A 20,271-nucleotide genomic window follows, 5' to 3' on the forward strand; every position below is an offset into this window, starting at 1 on the left:
CAAAGCATCATCTTCCTGGCGGTTGGTCATGATAAGACAGAGCTGCAATGCTCTCCCAGGTGTGGACGGTGATCGTGGTGACTGGTTTCACTTTTCTCTGCCCTTGATCCTCATTGGGGTGGGCTTAGGCCTCAGGCCCTCATAAGAGATCACTTGAAACATTGTCTATTTATTTTTTTATTAAAAATTTTTTTTATTGGAGTATAGTTGATTTACACTGTTGTGTTAGTTTTGGGTATACGACAAAAGTGAATCAGTTTTACATATACATGTATCCCCTCTTTTTTTTTGATTCTTTTCCCATATAGGCCACTACAGAGTATTGAGTAGAGCTCCCTGTGCTATACAGTAGGTTCTTGTTATCTATTTTATATAGACTAGTGTGGAAACATTGTCCATTCTTGTTTCCTTGGCTTCTTAGTCATTCATGCCCCTGGTGGCTCGGCTGCCAGACCCCGCAATAGCCCAGGGATCGGGCCGTGGGAGGCTTTCTGCTCCATTTGTACTGTATGTTTCTGTGGGCCCAGAGTGAGAGGTGGCCACCTCCAATCGCCATGGCGTGCCTTCTCGGGAGCCTGGAGCACTTTGCTGTCTCTCCTCTGCCCTCCACCCCCATACCCTGTGCGGTCATCTGCTCCTGTCCCTCCAGGAGAAACGGATGGTTTATTCTGAGTTACTGGAGGGAGCTGTGACCAGGGGAACGTGAGGGCTTGCCGTGCAGGCAGATTAACCAGCAGAGTCTAGCCTACTGCTCTCGGGGCTCTGCTCTGCACCAGCAGTTCTTGGCCTCTATTCTCAAGTGCTTAAGCCAGGAGGTGTTGGGGACCCCTGGCAGGAATCTTTTTTTTTTTTTTTAATTTTATTGAAGTATAGTTGATTTACAATGTTGTGTTAATTTCTACTGTACAGCAAAGTGATTCAGTTATACATATTTTTCATATTATTTTCCATTATGTTTTATCACAGGATATTGAATATAGTTCCCTGTGCCTAGCAGGAATCTGACCCTTAATGACTGGGTGCCTGTTGGTTTTCACACTTTTCCTTTCCTCCTCCTGTGGCCCAGAGCCTTGCCCTTGCAATGGGGTGAAGGGAGGGGCAGGATGGGTGGAAACGGAAGCGCTTCAGGAGGGAGAGATCTGACATGGCAGCAGGAATCCTCTCTCTGTCGGGCATCCTCACTCTGTTCTAACTAGAACTTCAGCGTCCTAGAAACCACTTTTCTATCTGTTTCCAATGTACCAGGTCAGCTCTCAGGCCTGGCTTCTCTGATTTTTAATTGTTTGAAGTCTTCCTTATCTTGTCTCACCTCACCACTCTTACTAATTCTTCAGCTCTTGGAAAAGTCATTTCTCCAGGAAGCCATTCTTAATTCTTCCCACCCCATTCCCTACTACCAGGACACTCTGTTATATTCTCCCTTATCACGCTATTCTTCCCTAGTAGATCATTCATCACGTGTTTCTGTAGAAACATGTTCTCCCTGATATGAGAGGCAAAGTATAGGTCTGTCTTGTCCGCAGATTTATCTTCAATGCCCAGAACTTGGCAAGCTCTTCAAATATTTAAATGAAAGTAGACTTGGATTTTCTTAAGATTTTTAGGTAATGTATTTGGAACTAATTTCTTTTGGTCAGGGGACAAAGGGGAATTTGGTTTTGCAGCTATTGAAACGGAAGCATCTCTGTCCAGTACCTAGCCGAATACGTGGGTCTGAAATTCACGTGAAAGGTCATCTTTGGGGAGAAATAGATTTAGAAGTCACTAGCACGTCCTGGAAGGTGGCTTCCTATACCCGGAATGTTGCTACCTGAAGAGTCTGGATTTGGTGTGATGGAAGAATAGAGGTATAGGAGATGGAGGACAGATTTCTCACCCCAGTTAGATTTTCTGTCTTGTGGATTTACCCATTTGTTTTTCATCACAGAAATGGCCTCCACCTTCAACCCCCGAGAATGCAAGCTGTCCAAACAGGAAGGGCAAAGCTATGGCTTCTCCCTGCGAATTGAGAAGGACACTGATGGCCACCTGGTCCGGGTGGTTGAGAAGGGTAGCCCAGCAGAGAAGGCAGGTCTCCAGGATGGAGACAGAGTTCTTAGGATCAATGGTGTCTTTGTGGACAAGAAAGAGCATACGCAGGTAAATGGGACATTTGGGGTTCTGCTTCTACGATCTCTTCAGCTCCCACATCTCTGCTGATTCTAGTTTTGGGGGTCAGTGGAGCCTTCCTGGCTGCCACTGGCAAGGCAGGACACCTTTACAGCTATATTCTGCCGGCTAATCAAGTCTCCCATGATTGACCAAGAACTGTAAAAATTATTCCTAGGTTTGAATAGTGTCAGGGCTAATGTGCATTGCATATTTGCTACATGAAAGGAACTATACCAGGCAATTTCATATTCATTATTTTGTTAAATCCCCACCACAACTCATGAGGTTCATATTACTATTTCATAGATGAGGAAGTGGGGGCTCAGTCACCTTAGCTTGCTAACGTGTTCATGTAGTGAACGTGGGGGAGGGTCTGACCTTACCCCAATTCTGTCTGCCTCTAAGTGGGTGCTCTTTTCACTGTCCTATGCTGTCTCCATAGACCCAGGAGGACCTGTTGTGCTCTAGGGCAGCATTCGTCCCCGTAAAGAACCAGTCCTAGTAAAAGTCCCCTGGGCTAGGGCTTCCCTGGTGGCACAGTGGTTGAGCGTCCGCCTGCCGATGCAGGGGACACGGGTTTGTGCCCCGGTCCGGGAAGGTCCCACATGCTGCCGAGCAGCTGGGCCCGTGAGCCATGGCCGCTGGGCCTGTGCGTCCGGAGCCTGTGCTCCGCAACGGGAGAGGCCACAACAGTGAGAGGCCCGCTACAGCAAAAAAACACAAACAAACAAAAAAGACAAAAGTCCCCTGGGCTAGGGTTGGGCTATTACAGTAGTGCTAGAGGCCCAGCCTAATCTGTATCTGGATCTCGGTAGGGGCCTGGGCAGACGGCTGGGGCACAATCGGCTACCTATTCGGGTGTCAGGGGTCAGCTAGTAGAATCTCCAGGGCCAGATAATGAGCCAGATGGCGAGCCCCCACCACCCCCCCCCCGGCCCCCACCCCGGCGGTTGATAGAGGGTTATTGTTAAAGTTAACCTTTTTCTTTCTTCCTCCTAGGTTGTGGATCTGGTCAGAAAAAGTGGGAATTCAGTGATTTTACTGGTCCTGGATGGGGATTCTTATGAGAAAGCTATGAAAAAACAAGTAGATTTGAAAGAGTTGGGTCAAAGTCAGGAGTCGAGTTTGAATGATAAGAAGCTGCCCTCTGTAATGAATGGAGGAGCACAGACTTGGACACAGCCACGGCTCTGCTACCTGGTGAAGGAGGGGAGTAGCTACGGCTTCTCTCTGAAAACTGTCCAAGGTGAGCTTGAGGGTGGGGCAGGAACAAACAGCTTTCCAGAAGGAAGATACTGTTACCTGTTAATGACTCCTTTGACTAATTTTCAGTTGCTATGGAGATCCAACAGCAGCCTCTCTCTCCCTTTCCCTCCCTGGCCTTTCCCTTGCTTTGCACAGTTGTGCAAAGACACAGCAGCACTGTGTGGGGGACACTGGGCACTCCGGTCCCCCAGTGTTTGTCAGTCTGAGCCTTTGAGGCCAGAGGATTAGAGGGTTGATGCTTCTTCGTGGGTAAAGACGGAGGGGAGAATGGAGAAAAAGAGGCAAGAGAAGGGAGGTTCTCCACGATAGCCACTCTTGAATTAGAATGATATCTCTTTTCATCTCTCAGAATGCCCAGGTAGTCACTTATTCAAAAAATTCTTGAGTACCTATTTATGTATTAGCCGCTCTTACAGTTGCTGAGGACACTGCAAAAATCCCCACCCTCCTGTGGCATTTAAATAGTACTCTCAGCTGTGGCCAAGCTCTGATGTGACTTCCTGACCTCTAGCTGAGAGGTACAGTGATTTGAGAAATCCCAACCATCAGAAAACACTAGAAGTTCTGTTTCTAGAATTTCAGAGCTGCAGGCTGACCCACGCTCAGTTGACCATGGTTTTCTAATGATTCCACTGGCATTGAGGTTGGGACCATAGCTGTGTTAGCCTTTTGGTTCCACCTCTAAGGTTGCTCCTTCCCTGTTCTTTCTGGTATTAGAGAGGTACTGATAGTGGGTCATAACTTGGTAAGTGCTAAACAGCAGACCAATAGTAAACATAAAATAGTTTCCAAGGCTCATTTAACCTGTAGCAAGAGAAATAAACTAGCTATAAGAGGTATTTCTAAAGTTTGTCAGTTATTAAAACACAGTGATGTAGGTGGTCAAGGGAAGCTTGGCATTTCTCAGAGGTTGGTTATCAGTAAAATGGTAAAAAAAAAAAAAAAAAAAAGAAAGAAAAAGAAATTGTAATTCAGACTCTACTCATCTGGCCTTTGTGTAATGTCCATGGTGAATGGTTTAGGTTAGCGTTATGAAGAAAATTTTTTCTTCATGACAAATACATAGCAAGGTAACAGGAGAAATGTTAAGTATTTAAGGAAGCAGAGTTTAAATTACTATTATTCTTTGCAAATTGTTTGTGTAGTCATTATGAAGCTATCGTTTGCCTAGGCTGATATGTTAATATCTTGAAAGAACTGACAGCATTTCTTTAAGAAGCACCTAAATCATACCACCTACTAATACACAATGACTGTGTGGATGCTTTCCTCTCCTCCTGTGCCTCTGCCCTCTTCAGCCTGCATCAGTGAGATTTATTCACTCCACTGGATGTGGTGGTTGGTGATAGCATTAATTAAAGAGGACAGAATGGAGCAGACGACTTCTAATTCTACAAATGCAAAGAAAGGGAGTATGACACAGGGATGCAGTGTGGGCATGGTTTGGTACTTTCTGGTTCAAGAAGCCAGTGCCACCTGAGATCGCTTCTTTGCATTTAGTTGGGCTCAGAAATCCTATTCAAATCAACAAAAGCCAACTGAGTAATGGCTCTGTCAAGCTTTGCGCTATGAGCTCTAATTGTCATTCTAAATCAGAAGCCAAAGTCTATTGGAGTTAGCCCTAAAATTTGAAGTTCTAATATTGTATTATTGGGAGAAAACCCTTTGCTGTTGGACTTTCCGTGTAATGGAGTTGTGACACTTGTTCACCTGTTACCCTCTTTCAGGTAAAAAGGGAGTGTGCATGATTGATATAAAACCTCAAGGTGTGGCTATGAAAGCCGGAGTCCTGGCAGATGATCACTTGATTGAAGTGAATGGAGAGAATGTAGAGGAGGCCACCCATGAGGAGGTGGTTGAAAAGGTATATCCCAAAGGAGTACTTTTCTTACCGTATCTTTTACTCTGCTCTCATTGGAAGTGACAGGAAGACAGGAATGGTAGTTTATGATGGGAGGACTATAATAATGGGAAGCTAACCCTTTGTATTAAGAGCAAACAGACTCACTAGTGGTATAAAGTGTTAATATAGGGTTTTGGAATAAGGCCTTTGCTAGTTTCATGTTGTCTTGAAGAAAAGTGTTCTAAAGAACGATTAACTTTATCTTTTGGATCTTATTTGTAATTGATTGAATTAATTCCAATTTAGAGGGGGTTGGAATCCCCCTCTAAATTTATAATAAAGTGAATGTTGAGCCAATGTTACTAAAATGTTTTAATACAAGCTGGAAGATAACCAGTGTGGTGATGAATATTGAGCTACACGTGGGGAGTATTTGAAGACCTGTTATATCCCAAATCTTATGTCTAGCATGGTTCCATGACACATGGAAAACACTCAGAGGATTTTTTAAAATAAATTTATTTACTTATAAAATTTAAAAATAAATTTATTTATTTATTTTTGACTGCATTGAGTCTTCGTTGCTGCACGTGGGCTTTCCCTAGTTGCGGCGACTGGGGGCTACTCTTCGTTGTGGTGTGCGGTGGCTTCTCTTGTTGCGGAGCACTGGCTCTAGGCACGCAGGCTTCAGTAGTTGCGGCTTGGGGGCTCTACAGCACAGGCTCAGTAGTTGTGGCACACGGACTTAGTTGCTCCGCAGCATGTGGTATCTTCCCGGACCAGGGCTCAAACCCGTGTCCCCTGCAATGGCAGGCAGATGCCTAACCACTGCACCACCAGGGAAGTCCGGCAGAAGTTTTCCTTTGGGGTCATATAGAACCTTGAAAATTGACCAACTTTATCTTCTCTTGGTAGAAGGATCTTTCAAAGTAGACCTTTACTTTCTTTTTCAAACTCCTTTCCTAGTCTTCACCTATATACCTTTCTGGGTACACAGCTTTCACTTGGGTTCAGTTAGCATCTGTGTGGGTGAGGTCATACTTAAGAAGGCGAAAAACAACAACTGTACGAGGGAAGATGCATAATACCAGTGAGGTGGTAGAAAACAGTATTACAGCTTAAACTCAGGCCTCACATCTCATATTTCCTATTGAATCTATAGACTGTGTGCCTTGATACAGAAACTTTCCTATTTCCCAGCATCATTCTTAGAGATTGATGTTGGCCCTCACCTGTGTACGTTGTTGCAGGTGAAGAAGTCCGGAAGCCGCGTCATGTTTCTGCTGGTGGACAAGGAAACTGACAAGCACCATAGTGAGCAGAAGATAAAATTCAAGAGAGAAACAGCCAGTTTGAAACTGCTACCCCACCATCCCCGGGTTGTGGAGATGAAGAAGGGAAGCAATGGCTATGGTTTCTATCTGAGGGCAGGCCCAGAACAGAAAGGTAAGGCACTAGGAGAGCAGAAAACCTGGTAGTGTAACCATCCAACTCCTCATCCCAGTCTGACTCCAGAGTTCCTTTAGGCCCCCAACCCCCCATCAGATTCATGAAGGAAGTAGTAAGAACCTAGGAAGCATAGCTGGGTCAGTTTAACTCCGTGCATATGGGGGCCTGATGATGGGCATCCCTAGGTTTCCACAGCAGAATTATAAGGCAGAATCTTGGATCTGGGCAGTAGTACGCTGGTAAATTGGCTCTCTGGAAAAAAAAAAGCCCTGATTTGTAGCATGTGTTGTTTTTTGTGGTATAAATACTCCCACCATGTCTGATTTCAAGCCACCAACATGCTGTCACAGAATGCAAAGTTGAGAAGTGTTTTCATGAGCTGGTGTGAGGCAGCTCCAACACACCCCTAGGTCTGAGGCAGAGGGTGGGTTGGGATCTGGGACTTGAAGAGAACCAGGAGTCTTTCTGGTTCTTATAATTCAATAAGGAAAGAACTAAGGTCCTCCTACAGAAGCTGAACACATTAAAAAAATGTAGGTTCAGGCCATGTGAACTGTTATTCACCCAGAAGTTGCTATTTTCTTTTAATCATATATTTATATTAATTTATGAAACATTAATTTGGTTCATATAATGTAAAAATGTATTCTCAGGGCCCTTGAGAATATCAAGTGAATCAGACAAGAATTCTTCAGTCAAGAAGCCTCTTGTTTAGTAGAGGAGATAAGACATGTGTGTCCATAACTGAAGGTAGATGGTGAGAAGCACCTTAATACAGGGCAGATAAAATACTGTGGAGATTCAATGTTGGAGCAAGTTTTTCTCACTAAAAATGTACTGGGAGGCCTCTTAGTAAAGGCAGCACTTGAGCTCAGGCTTCGTAGTATGAATAGAATTTGGGCAAGCTGATGGAGTGGGGACAGGAAGGCCAGTCCATGAAGACAGGATTGTGTGAATAAAGCAGGAAAACACAGGCACAGTTTTACTGGCATCTAACGTGTAGCACAGAAAACCAAGTTAGAAAGCTTGGTCGGCGAGAAATGATGGACCTTTAGTGCGTGTTGAGGAGTTTGGACTTGTTTCTATAGTCAGTGGGGAGTTAAATGTTTTTTGAACAGTGTGAGAGAGAAGAAAAATTAAGCCTACAGTGTCTCGGGAGCTTTACACATCTCAATTACTCCTAATAATTCTGCAAGAATTGCTGAAATTGAGGACCTGAAGAAGATAGGATAATTTCTATAAGGTCAAACAGTTGGTTGTGGTACAGCTAGGATCAAATTCAGGTCTGTTTAGTTCCAAAGCCCATGTTCATGCTGTTGCCCTGGGGAGTGACTCGGTCAGCCATTGCATCAGGATGAGTCTGGAGGCAGGTCTGCATTGGAGAAGGGGAGCATTAAGGACAGGGAGAGCAACTGGTAAGGTGCCGTGGCAGTTTAGGTAGAAGTTCAGGTAGAGGATCTAGGACTCGAGAAGAGGAGATGTATAAAAATATTAAGGTAGCACTGAAGGACTTGGCTGATTAGACATGGGGAGTGGATGCTGAGGAAGAATCAGTTGCGAAGTGTCAGTGCCTGGGGAGATGGTGCTCCCACTAACAGGTGACCAAGATGAGGGAGACGGGCCAAGATGATTTTGGGTTTGAATACATTACATTGGAGGAATCTATGGGATATCCAGTTGGAGATGCCAAGCAGCTAGCTGGAAAAGTGAAACTGAAGCTTGTTAAAATTGAATGAAGGACAAAAAAAAAGTGTGAGAGATCTGGAGGCATCCGGTGAAGATAGTTTTAAGTCACGAGAATAAGGCTAAAGACACATCCTTGTGGCATCCACACACAAACGCGTTCACAACTGAATTTGCCCAACTGCTACGAAAATGCCAGCATGGGTTTCCTAGGATCTGAATTCTTTGGTTTTGTTCATCATTCTTCCCTTCCCCCTTTTTTCTTTACGGCAACTTCTACATAAGATGTACAGATACGAGTATGCACACTGACTTCCTGGGACTTTGCTGACCCTTCTTACTGCTGAGCATGCTATTTTGTTAAGATTGAATCCCAAACACTTTTAGAATGTTTTAGTAACAACATTCTTTAAAACCCTTTCATTATTAATGGCTGGGTTTGTTCTTGGAATGAGTTCTGACCAAAGAATGAGGCTGGATAGGATGTGTATAGACATCCTAGGGTGCCAGTGGGAAGGACAGGAGTTGTACTCAGCATGCCTTTTACATCTATTTTATAAGGGCCTTAGGTTCCAGCAGAAATCCCTCAGTTTGTTTTTTAGTGGTCTTTCTGATAATTTTATTAATTTTTTTGGTGGGGGTGAGTAGGTCAAATCGTTAAGGACATAGATTCCGGAAGTCCGGCAGAGAAGGCTGGCTTGAAGAACAATGACCTGGTGGTTGCTGTCAACGGCGAGTCTGTGGAGTCCCTCGATCATGACAGTGTGGTGGAAATGATTAAAAAGGGTGGAGACCAGACTTCACTGTTGGTGGTGGACAAAGAGACGGAAAACATATATAAACTGGTAAGGAATACAAGGCCACATATTCATGAATTAAGGTTGGGTCCATTCAGTCATGCCCTCAAACTTTGGCTAAGTTACCACTTTGATCTTCATACTGGAAGGGGCATAAAATCATCATAAAGGCTGCATTGAAGCTCAAATTGGTAGAGATAAGAGAACGACAAGTGATTGGTACATGAGTTTTAAGTCCTTAGATTCAAGATTTTGAAAGAATTTGCAAATATAACTGCAGAATCTCTCTTGGTGACCTGGGAAAAACCTATGAACAATAGCCTGGAAATAAGCAGATGTAGCCCTAACTTTCCCAAATAGGGAATAATTGGATTTTAAACTATAGACCAATACATTCTATCAATCCCGTGTAAAAGCCTAGAAAGGATTATTAAACAGTTTATAAGCCCTTAGCAAGGGAGTAGAAACACAGATTCACCAAGACCAACTGGTGTCAAACTAACCTTATTTCCTCTAATCACAACAGCTATTATCTGCACATTTTAAGGTTTTTATAACAGTTTTGTCACAAGAACTGAGGTTCACTCTAGCTTAGCAGACATTTGGGGGCCTCCTAAGGCACCATCTGCCTTGCTGGGTGTTGGTCACAAAAATGAACAAAGATGAACTTGTTCTATGTGATATGCAATAATAGAAGCATCCAAAGGTGTATAAGTGATATAGAGGGAGGAATATTATGAGAGGTGGTGGTAGTACTAGCCTCCTTTTTATTTATTTATTTTTGCGGTACGTGGGCCTCTTACTGTTGTGGCCTCTCCCGTTGCGGAGCACAGGCTATGGACACGCAGGCTCAGCGGCTGTGGCTCACGGGCCCAGCCGCTCCACGGCATGTGGGATCTTCCCGGACCGGGGCACGAACCCGTGTGCCCTGAATCAGCAGGCGGACTCTCAACCACTGCGCCGCCAGGGAAGCCCCCTAGCCTCCTTTTTAGATGAGAAAAAAGGAACTTAGACTAAGTGATGATTGGCGAAAGTCACACAGCTTAGCAGACTGAAGCTGGTGTGTGAATGCAGGTTTTATTATGCCATAATCCCTCCCAGCACAACGTTTTGATTAGATACTTCAAGACACTTGTCTTGATGACACTCTGCCCCTATCCAAAAAATACAACTTGAGGTTACATTAACTGATACTTAGCTTCTGGAGATGGTAGTATTACTGTACTGAGTTGGTCAGACTATACCTGAAACTACCAGTAATGTAATCTTGGGTAAGTTACCCTCCCTGTGCCTGTTTCTTTCGTTGTAAAATGGGCGTAGCTACAGTGAAGGGTGGCTACGAGTGTTAAATGAGTTAATATTTGGAGCATTCGGAATAATGCCTGGCACATATAAATGTTTGTTAAATCAACATTGTGTCCAGTTCTGAGAACCTCACTTTAAGGCCAGGGTCAAGAAAGGTAAACAGGGCAGAGGTTTCGTAAGACACTACGTGAATATTTCGCTTGAATAAGCATAGACTTTGGGGAAGAAAGAACATCTTCAAGAATTTGAAAGGCTAAATGGTAACTATGTAAGGTGATGGATGTGTTAATTTAACTTGATTGTGGTAATCATTTCACAATGTATATGTCTAGCAACTCATCATGTGTACACCTTGAATATATACAATTTGTCAATTATACTTCATTAAAGCTGGGAAAATGTATGAAGCAAAAATTGACAAAATTGAAAAGAGAAATACAGTTCTACAATAATAGTTGGAGACTTCAATATCCCACTCTCAATACTGGATAGAACAACCAGACAGAAGTAAGGAACTAGAGGACTTGAACAACACAAACCAGCTAGATCTAACAGACATACGCTCTATCCAACAACAGAATACACATTCTTCTCAAGTGCACAAGGGATATTCTCCAGAATAGACAATATGTTAGGCCACAAATTAAGTCACAATAGCCAAAAGATGTAATCAACCCGTGTCCACTGACAGATGAATGGATTTAAAAAATGTTATATCTATCTATCTATCTATCTATCTATATCTATCTATCTATCTATCTAATCTATCTAATGAATTTGGAAGGCTATTATGTGCAGGAAGTAGACTTATTTTTGAGGTGTTCTATGGGGCACAGCTTGACCAAATAGAGAAGGCACAGGGAGCTAGCTTTTGGCTTAAGGACAACTGAAGCTGCCAGGAACAAGCTCTGCAGAGCAGGGAGCTCCCAGTTGGTGGAAAAAATCAAGCAGAAGTCAGGTCACTGCTGTAGCTGTTGTAAAGGGAATTCTGGCATCAAGTCCTTGTCAATGCCTCCTAAACTTATGACAGCATGACTGAACTATAATTTTAATGTTTTGGTTAATATGAGAGAAATTGGACCTAAAAAGATGCTTGTTGCCATCTTCTTCCTCCGTCTTCACTACCGCCTCCACCCCAAAGTAAGTTCCATAGATGGGTAGGTGGGAGGTGGTTGGATCTTTGATATATATCAGTGAATAAAACAAACACCTAAAACAGTTCCTGGAACATACTAGACACCCAAATATTTGAGTGAAGAATGAGTAAAAACTCATTAAGTGTTTAATGTTACTGTCCTCTGCCTCAAGATTAGCTGCTACTGTCAGATACAGTTGATTTGCTTGTTTGGGTAGTGACATCAGTGGTAATTTTGCATGTGATGAGTCACTTTGACAATTTTCCACATTCTATTTTATTTTTTAAATTTATCTTTGGCTGCATTGGGTCTTTGTTGCTGTGCACGGGCTTTCTATAGCTGCGGCGAGCGGGGGCTACTCTTCATTGTGGTGCGCAGGCTTCTCATTGCGGTGGCTTCTCTTGTTGCAGAGCACGGGCTCTAAGCACATGGGCTTCAGTAGTTGTGGCTTGCGGGCTCTAGAAGGCAGGCTCTGTAGTTGTGGCGCATGGGCTTAGTTGTTCCACGGCATGTGGGATCTTCCCGGACCAGGGATTGAACCTATGTCCCCTGCATTGGCAGGCGGATTCTTTTTTTATTTTTTTACATCTTTATTGGAGTATAATTGCTTTACAATGGTGTGTTAGTTTCTGCTTTATAACAAAGTGAATCAGTTATACATATACATATGTTCCCATATCTCTTCCCTCTTACGTCTCCCTCCCTCCCACCCTCCCTATCCCACCCCTCTAGGTGGTCACAAAGCACGGAGCTGATCTCCCTGTGCTATGCGGCTGCTTCCCACTAGCTATCTACCTTACGTTTGGTAGTGTATATATGTCCATGTCACTCTCTCACTTTGTTACAGCTTACCCTTCCCCCTCCCCATATCCTCAAGTCCATTCTCTAGTAGGTCTGTGTCTTTATTCCTGTCTTGCCCCTAGGTTCTTCATGACATTTTTTTCCTTAAATTCCATATATGTGTTAGCATACGGTATTTGTCTTTCTCTTTCTGACTTACTTCACTCTGTATGACAGACTCTAGGTCCATCCACCTCATTACAAATAGCTCAATTTCGTTTCTTTTTATGGCTGAGTAATATTCCATTGTATATATGTGCCACATCTTCTTTATCCATTCATCCGATGATGGACACTTAGGTTGTTTCCATCTCCTGGCTATTGTAAATAGAGCTGCAATGAACATTTTGGTACATGACTCTTTTTGAATTATGGTTTTCTCAGGGTATATGCCCAGTAGTGGGATTGCTGGGTCATATGGTAGTTCTATTTGGCAGGCAGATTCTTAACCACTGTGCCACCAGGGTAGTCCCAATTTTCCACATTTTTTTAAATTATAAATTTATTTACTTATTTTTATTTTTGGTTGCATTGGGTCTTCATTGCTGCACGTGGGCTTTCTCTAGTTGTGGCCAGCAGGGATACTCTTTGCTGTCGGGCATGGGCTTCTCATTGCGGTGGCTTCTCTTGTCGCAGAGCATGGGCTCTAGGCACGTGGGCTTCAGTAGTCGTGGCACAAGGGCTCAGTAGTTGTGGCGCACGGGCTTAGTTGCTCCGCAGCATGTGGGATCTTCCTGGACCAGAGCTTGAACCCGTGTCCCCTGCATTGGCAGGCAGATTCTTAACCACTGTGCCACCAGGGAAGCCTCCAATTTTCCACATTTTAAAGAGAAAGAAATGTGGGAAGATTTGCAAGTATATCATTGAAAGGTCTGAAGTTAGCTGAATTAGGTAACTAGCAGGTTTTGTGCTGGTGCTTCTTTTGATAAGAAAGGAAGATGTGGTCTTGGGGTTAGTAAGACAGATGATACGAGGACCCCAAATCCAGTTTTATCCAGGTTGCTGAACAGTATGATTTGGGGCAGAGCACATGTACTCACCTTCGATTGCTTGATTTTCTACTCATTGCCTAACAAATGTCCTGGATGCTTGTGGGCAATAATTTAACTACTGATCCAAGATCTTACTATACCCAAATATACCCTTTTAATTCTCTCAACTAAAACCCACACTCAGCTATACTCTTCATTCTGTAACACAAACCAGTCATATGTTTCCTGTTCTATGCCTCTTTTATATTTGAGACCATCACTGCCTTCTTCACATGGATGGTCTGGGAGTCGAGATGGATTAGAAGTATTTAAAGATAGTGAGGAGTCTGGCTTAACAGAAGTGTCAGCTAATGGTTACAATAATAAATAGTAAAATAAATTGAGTACAGCAGATACAGGACTGGAGGGGGAGGGGGAGAAGGAGCAAATGGTTGGAATTGGCTTTTGTTACCATATGTGATCACATTGCCAACCTCCTCTACCCGCTCCCTCAATTAATTACCGCGTGTAATTCAAATAGTGGTAAAAATAAAGTCTCATGTTTCACTTTCTCTAATGTGTTTAAGGAGCTCTGAAGAGTTCTGAAGACCATCTTATTGAAGGGGAAGGGCCAGGTGAACCTGCTCTGCATGAGGTACTGGGCAAGTCACTCAATGTCTATAATCTCCTAACAGGGAGATTGCCTATGGTTTGTTCAGTGACTCGCTCACTATCATGGAATCAGAATAAACTGGCAGCTCTGTTAGACTTATTTTTGGATCCTTGTACAACATTCTATACTGCTTTTATTTTATATATATTTACATTTGTTTACACGTTTACACTCATTACTCTATAACCAAGCTCAATCTTCCTTTATACTTTTTCTGTTTGGGGTAGTAGAGAAATTTTACAGCCCACAGCCAGATGTATCTGGAAGAGGAGTGGAACATGGAGGATACCTTATAAATTAAACCAGCACATTTAATAAAGTGTAACTTCCCATACTTACAATTAATGTTTTTTTTTTTCCCTTTATTTTCAAAAGGCTGGCTTTTCTCCATTACTCTACTATCAAAATCAAGAACTGCCTAATGGGTCTGTCAAGGAGGCTCCAGTTCCTACTCCTGCCCCTCTGGAGGTCTCAAGCCCAGATACTACAGAGGAAGTAGCAGGTCATAAGCCTAAACTCTGCAGGCTGGTCAAAGGTGAAGATGGCTATGGCTTTCACTTAAATGCGATTCGGGGTCAGCCAGGCTCATTCGTCAAAGAGGTATGGTGATCTGGTTCCGGCAGCCCAACAAACAGTCACAATTAGGAGAGTCCCAGTTTCTCCCACTCACTGATGGCTCAGTAAAAAGGTTACATTGAAGGCTTACACTGAGGGTCTCACGTGGGTTCAAATAAATGCTGTTATGGTCTTGTACCCTTTGAGATAGGTACTAGTACATCCTAAGCTCACATCTTTCATTTCTTAAACATCTGTTCCACCTAATTGTCTCTATAGATACTTTCAAATCAAATACTGTAAACAGAGTGAGTTGACATGACTGTGGTGACCGTCACTAATGATTCTGGGAGTGATACTTGTTTGCTTCTGTGCATTTGGCATAATGCCCCTACCCTGCAGGGACTGACAGTGAGGAGGCTATCTCTACAGCTCTCAAGTTGGGAACAAAGAAGGCAGACCTATGAAATCTAATGCCTTCAACCCAGAAGACATATGATATTCAACCACTGTGACACTACTCATCTGAGTACAGAAGTTGTAGCTTTCATAAGGAGAAAAGCAATAGAGCACCATTCTCAACTTCTCTACCTCAAGGAGAAATAATAACATGATTAAGAATAAATTCTCAATGTCCTCATCTCTCCTCTGAAGAATAGCTAGTCTAACATTCTGTTATCTGTGTTTGGAAGTGATAACTCAGAACCTCTGCCCACAGGTACAGAAGGGTGGCCCTGCTGACCTGGCTGGGCTAGAGGATGAGGATGTCATCATTGAAGTGAATGGAGTGAACGTACTGGATGAGCCCTATGAGAAGGTGGTGGACAGAATCCAGAGCAGTGGCAAGAATGTCATACTCTTAGTCTGTGGAAAGAAGGTCTATGATTATTTCCAGGCTAAGAAAATCCCCATCGTTTCCTCCATGGCTAATCCACTGGATGACACCCCTGATCCTGAAGAAGGAACGCCGGAGGAAGCAGAGCAAGACTCGCACACGGCAAAAGAACGAGTGAGTGGTGATGCATTTCTTTTACTGATCTAACTAACCAGAGTCCGGTAAAGTCCTTAATAAGTGCACCATGTGTCTATGTTTACCACAGATTTCCTAAAATACTAGAAAATGACAGTGTAACGAGAACTAGCAAATTTATTTATCGTGGCAGAGAGGAGATGGTATAAGAACAGCGAACACCTTATTTTTCATAGCAGGGAGTTGATGGTAACTTATCAAAATTATATTGGGAACCACCAGAAGAAACTGAATCAGACTATTTATGTACAAATTCTGGATCTACCATTTATCAGCCTTGGGTAAATGGATTTATTCCCCGTGCCTCAGTTTCCCCACCTATAAAACAAGGATAATTTGTCAGATTGTTATCAGGATTATATTAATTAAGACTGTTAAAGTGCTTTGAGCAGTGCCTGCTTCATGGTAAGCATGAAAATGAATGGTGGTGGTTAGTGACAGTATTGTTTTTAAAATAATTGGCAGATATTCAAGTTTTATTACTGGGGAAGAGTAAGCATTATTCCATATGTATTTGGATTAGATAAATTCCTTGGTAAGTCTCAATTTCTTTTCACAGGTGAACTTGAGGTCTAAAAGTAAACTGACCTAAGTTCATAAAGAAAATGTATGGCAAAGCCAAGACTCTAAAAGTTTTATATTCTTTCTGTTACATTATTTCTATTGATTGGTAATATAAAAAACAAATACTCATTTTTTTGTTTTTTTTTTTGTTTTTTTTTTTTGTGGTACGTGGCCACTTACGGAGCACAGGCTCCAGACGCGCAGGCTCAGCGGCCATGGCTCACGGGCCCAGCCGCTCCGCGGCATGTGGGATCTTCCCGGACCGGGGCACGAACCCATGTCCTCTGCATCGGCAGGCGGACTCTCAACCACTGCACCACCAGGGAAGCCCAACAAATACTCATTTTTAATGAATACATGCTGTCTTAGTCTGTTTGGGCTGCTAAACAAAATAGCATAGACAGGTTGGCTTATAAACAACAGACATTTATTTCTCACAGTTCTCGAGGCTGGGAAGTCCAAGATCACGGCACTGACAGATTCAGTGTCTGGTGAAGGACTTCTTCCAGGTTGCAGACTGCTGACTTTGGCCACGCCTTCACATGGAAGAAGGGGCTGCGGAGTTCCGGGAGGCCTCTTTTATGAGGGCACTAATCTCAATCATGAGAGATCTGCCCTCATGACCTAATCACCTCCCAAAGGCCCTACCTCCTAATAACATCACCCTGGGGAACAGGATTTCAACTTACCCATTTTAGGGAGATACAGACCTGCAGACCATAGCATACATGATAGCCATTGACCTTGTATTCTAGGTGTCTTTAAAAAATTCTATACTAACTCTATAGGAAGTCATTATAGTACTATGCTAACTTTATAGAAAAGAAATTATATATATATGGACATTAAGAAATATGTTAGTGTCAAACAGCAAACTGGAAACAAAGCCAAGTATAGAATTCAGGTCACCTGGCTTCTAGTGAGTGACTCTACTCCCTGATTTAAGTCATGCAACTCTAGAATAGATCATCCATCTCCTGACGTTCACACTCTTACCACTTATAGATCCTTTGTTTTCTTTTGAACAGGCCCACAGTACAGCCTCTCATTCTTCTTCCAATTCTGAAGATACAGAGATGTGATGAGAACAAGCAATAGCTTTGGCTGATAGCTGTTTCTGGGTATTTAATAGGAATCCTTTCCTAAGGAATGAGCTACCACCAGTTTACTGTCTCTGTTAGAGAAGAACTCCTCTGGAAACCAGTTTGTCAATGTGTGATTGTCTTCTGTTGTCATCTGTTTTAGGGGCGGCTACTGCAGATAGCTTATTTATGGTCAACTTAGGAAAAGTTAAGGCAGGAGCCAGATGCTTTTCATTTGATTTCTTTCAGGCGTCAACTTAACTACATTTCTCTGTATGCTGTTATCTCTTCTGTAGGTTCCTAGAGCACCAAAGATGATTTATAAATTTGTATGTGTGAGAAATGCTAATTAAAGTACCTGAGCAGATAAGCCTATTAAAATTATCCTTTGTAAGAATGTTGTTGTTGCTAAAATAAATGCCATTAAAAATGCCTTTTGAGTATGCTTAAATTTTGTCTGTTAGCTGATGTAACCTTAATAGTGCTTTTGTTTTAGGTAAACTTTTTATGCTTTAACCTTCATGTTGCCTCTAGAAACCCAAAACACAATAAAACTCAGAATAAGATCTTAGTAATAAAAAGAGACTTCCTGGTAATAAAATTCAGGATTTTCTTAAATTGCATATCTGAGTGCTCTACAAATTTTCCAACAGCTTCCTTTTACAGATGAAGAAATTGAGTCATAGGATAGAAAAGTGACTTATTCCAGTTAACAGTTATTCATTGTTTTACCCCACAGCACGAGGGGCAGATGAAAAGAAAAAATGAGATATCATCACTGACTTGAATTTAGAGTAATTCACTTTTAAATAATAAGTTGAAAGGAAATCAAGAAAAATGACATACTTTGAAGTCTCTCTTGGTAGACTCTAGTTCAGTTGCAGACCACTCCTTCCCCAGGACAGTTAACCTCTTGGTTATTTTAAGGGGACAGGGGCTGGGGAGGAAGGGTGGGATGCCAATTCATATTAGATCACACAAGCATAACTTTTTAACCAAGCTATCCTTGATAAAATGATGCTAAGTCCAAAGTGTTAACAATCTCTGATTTTAATGATAGTCAACCTCAAGGGAACGTTATAACCTTCTCCATGTGATCCTTGACGTGAACAGAATCTCATGTGTTTGGCCCAGCTACCTTAGATCTCTCTCAGCCCAGAATTCCAGTGTATTCTCTCCCCTTAGTTTCTTGGCTCTGTCCAGTCCCACCACCCGGCATACTGCACCAGCCTCAAACCCGAACAGGGTGCTCTTGGCTGAGTACTAGCTTGAGTTACTTCTCTCTCTCATTTCTGTGATCATGAGTAGCTGATGCTACTCATGATTACAGTATCATCTGAGGAGGCAGGTGTAAGCTGGAGGTAGAATAGGCTACCACAACATTTTGTTTGTTTAAAAAATGTTAGGCCCCGGTCCCCTCCATTTTTTCCCTCTTATATCCAAATTCTGACACCACTGGCCTGTAGCAGTCTATAATAGGCATGAGTTCAAGGTGTCATATGCTTCTCTGGTGCCTGTTTGTGGGCCAAATAGAGGAAGAGTATGCTGGAGAGAGCACTGACCAGGAAGATGACATCAAACCAACGGTGATAGAAGTTGAACTGTAGCTCTCCAAGGACCTCGGTGACTATGGTGCGGTACTCCAGAGGCATGCTCATTCGGATCAGCAGCACAGAGGAGACGAAGTACATGCCCTGCAAGTCAGGTTAATCAAGAAGTCCCTCTGAATGTAGTGACAGACAAGTCCCAGGACATTGTTAAAATATTTAAAAGTATAGAGCACATTTCTGGCATTTTACAGCTGTGCACATAAAGCTAGTTCATTAAACTTACCATTATCTGTGCTAATAGCAGGACAATGACATTGGAGGACTTACTGCTGGATATGGCATAAAAGAACTGTCAAGAAAGGGAGGAGAGATGAATTTATATAGTACTGCTAGATTCCTGTGTCAAAAACATTAAGTAGTACAGTTAACATTTAATTGAAAATGCCTCTTCCATGCCACAATCCTGTATAGAACCATTCATATGATTAAGGCTATAAATAAGATATTTAAATAGACTGCCCCAAAAGGATCCAGTTATACTTTTCCCATATGGGTAAGTTGGTGGTTTCAGGTATTATAACATGAAAGGATTCCACCTTATCAGAAACTATGTGATACATATGATTTTAACATCATTATAAGTCATTAAAACAAATTACTCCAGGCCACTCCAAGCCCTTGAAATTGTTACTAGGCTCCTGAGCTCTTCCTAAAATTCTGCTAGATGCTTGGTGATCCCTTCTTCCTTCCCAACCTCTTCTCTCCTTTCATTCAAACAATTCTTGGATTTTGAAATCCTTACCTCTTCTGACAGAGAGGATTTACCTTCCAGCTCCATGAAGCCTTCCTATGCTGATCAGAAAACAGCTGAACATTCTGCTTCTCCTACTTCCATATCCTCCTTACAAGCAACTCTCACAGTTATTCTCCTACCCTCAAATACTATCTCATTTATTCATTCCAAATACCTGCTCAGCACCTACCATGTGCCACGTTCTATTCGAGATGCTGGTGACATATCAGTGAATGAAACAGACTGTGACCTCATTCTATGACCTTTGGTAACTAACTGTACTTATCTGATTGGTGTATGATGTAAATACATCATCATCAACTCATGTATTAGTTTAACTTTTTCTTTTACTCTGTTGTATGTCTTTTAAATATTTGAGACTGTTGTTTAAGATCTCAGAAGGCAGAAATGTTAATTAGGTAAAATCATCTCACAGTGCCACATGTAATTAAATTAGTACTTTTAAACTCTGTGATACAACCTACCTTGGTAAGAGTGATCAGCAGTCCTCTGATAGACGTGACAATGATTATTCCAACCAGAATGAAGGAAATGTGTTGGGACCAGAACTTCACCTGTCAAC

At 42.5% G+C, this 20,271-nt stretch overlaps 2 protein-coding genes across 2 annotated transcripts in view; one reads left to right on the forward strand and one right to left on the reverse strand.

Moving 5' to 3' along the window:
- PDZK1 (PDZ domain containing 1) overlaps positions 1-17,984 on the forward strand; it is a 33,626-nt gene extending 15,642 nt beyond the window's left edge. The window contains exons 2-9 of the mRNA XM_082833834.1: positions 1,928-2,139; positions 3,151-3,397; positions 5,145-5,281; positions 6,511-6,706; positions 9,041-9,237; positions 14,490-14,714; positions 15,388-15,678; positions 17,292-17,984. Of these exons, the coding sequence (XP_082689960.1) occupies positions 1,930-2,139; positions 3,151-3,397; positions 5,145-5,281; positions 6,511-6,706; positions 9,041-9,237; positions 14,490-14,714; positions 15,388-15,678; positions 17,292-17,345 (1,557 nt within the window). The 5' untranslated portion in view covers positions 1,928-1,929 and the 3' untranslated portion in view covers positions 17,346-17,984. The remainder of the gene's footprint in view (positions 1-1,927; positions 2,140-3,150; positions 3,398-5,144; positions 5,282-6,510; positions 6,707-9,040; positions 9,238-14,489; positions 14,715-15,387; positions 15,679-17,291) is intronic.
- Positions 17,985-18,218: 234 nt separating this feature from the next.
- GPR89A (G protein-coupled receptor 89A) overlaps positions 18,219-20,271 on the reverse strand; it is a 40,447-nt gene continuing 38,394 nt past the window's right edge. The window contains exons 12-14 of the mRNA XM_082833835.1: positions 20,174-20,263; positions 19,179-19,244; positions 18,219-19,039 (exon numbers count right to left, since the gene is read on the reverse strand). Of these exons, the coding sequence (XP_082689961.1) occupies positions 18,833-19,039; positions 19,179-19,244; positions 20,174-20,263 (363 nt within the window). The 3' untranslated portion in view covers positions 18,219-18,832. The remainder of the gene's footprint in view (positions 19,040-19,178; positions 19,245-20,173; positions 20,264-20,271) is intronic.

This window comes from Leucopleurus acutus (assembly GCF_964270905.1).
Source record: "Leucopleurus acutus genome assembly, chromosome: 2".
NCBI lineage: Eukaryota > Metazoa > Chordata > Mammalia > Artiodactyla > Delphinidae > Leucopleurus > Leucopleurus acutus.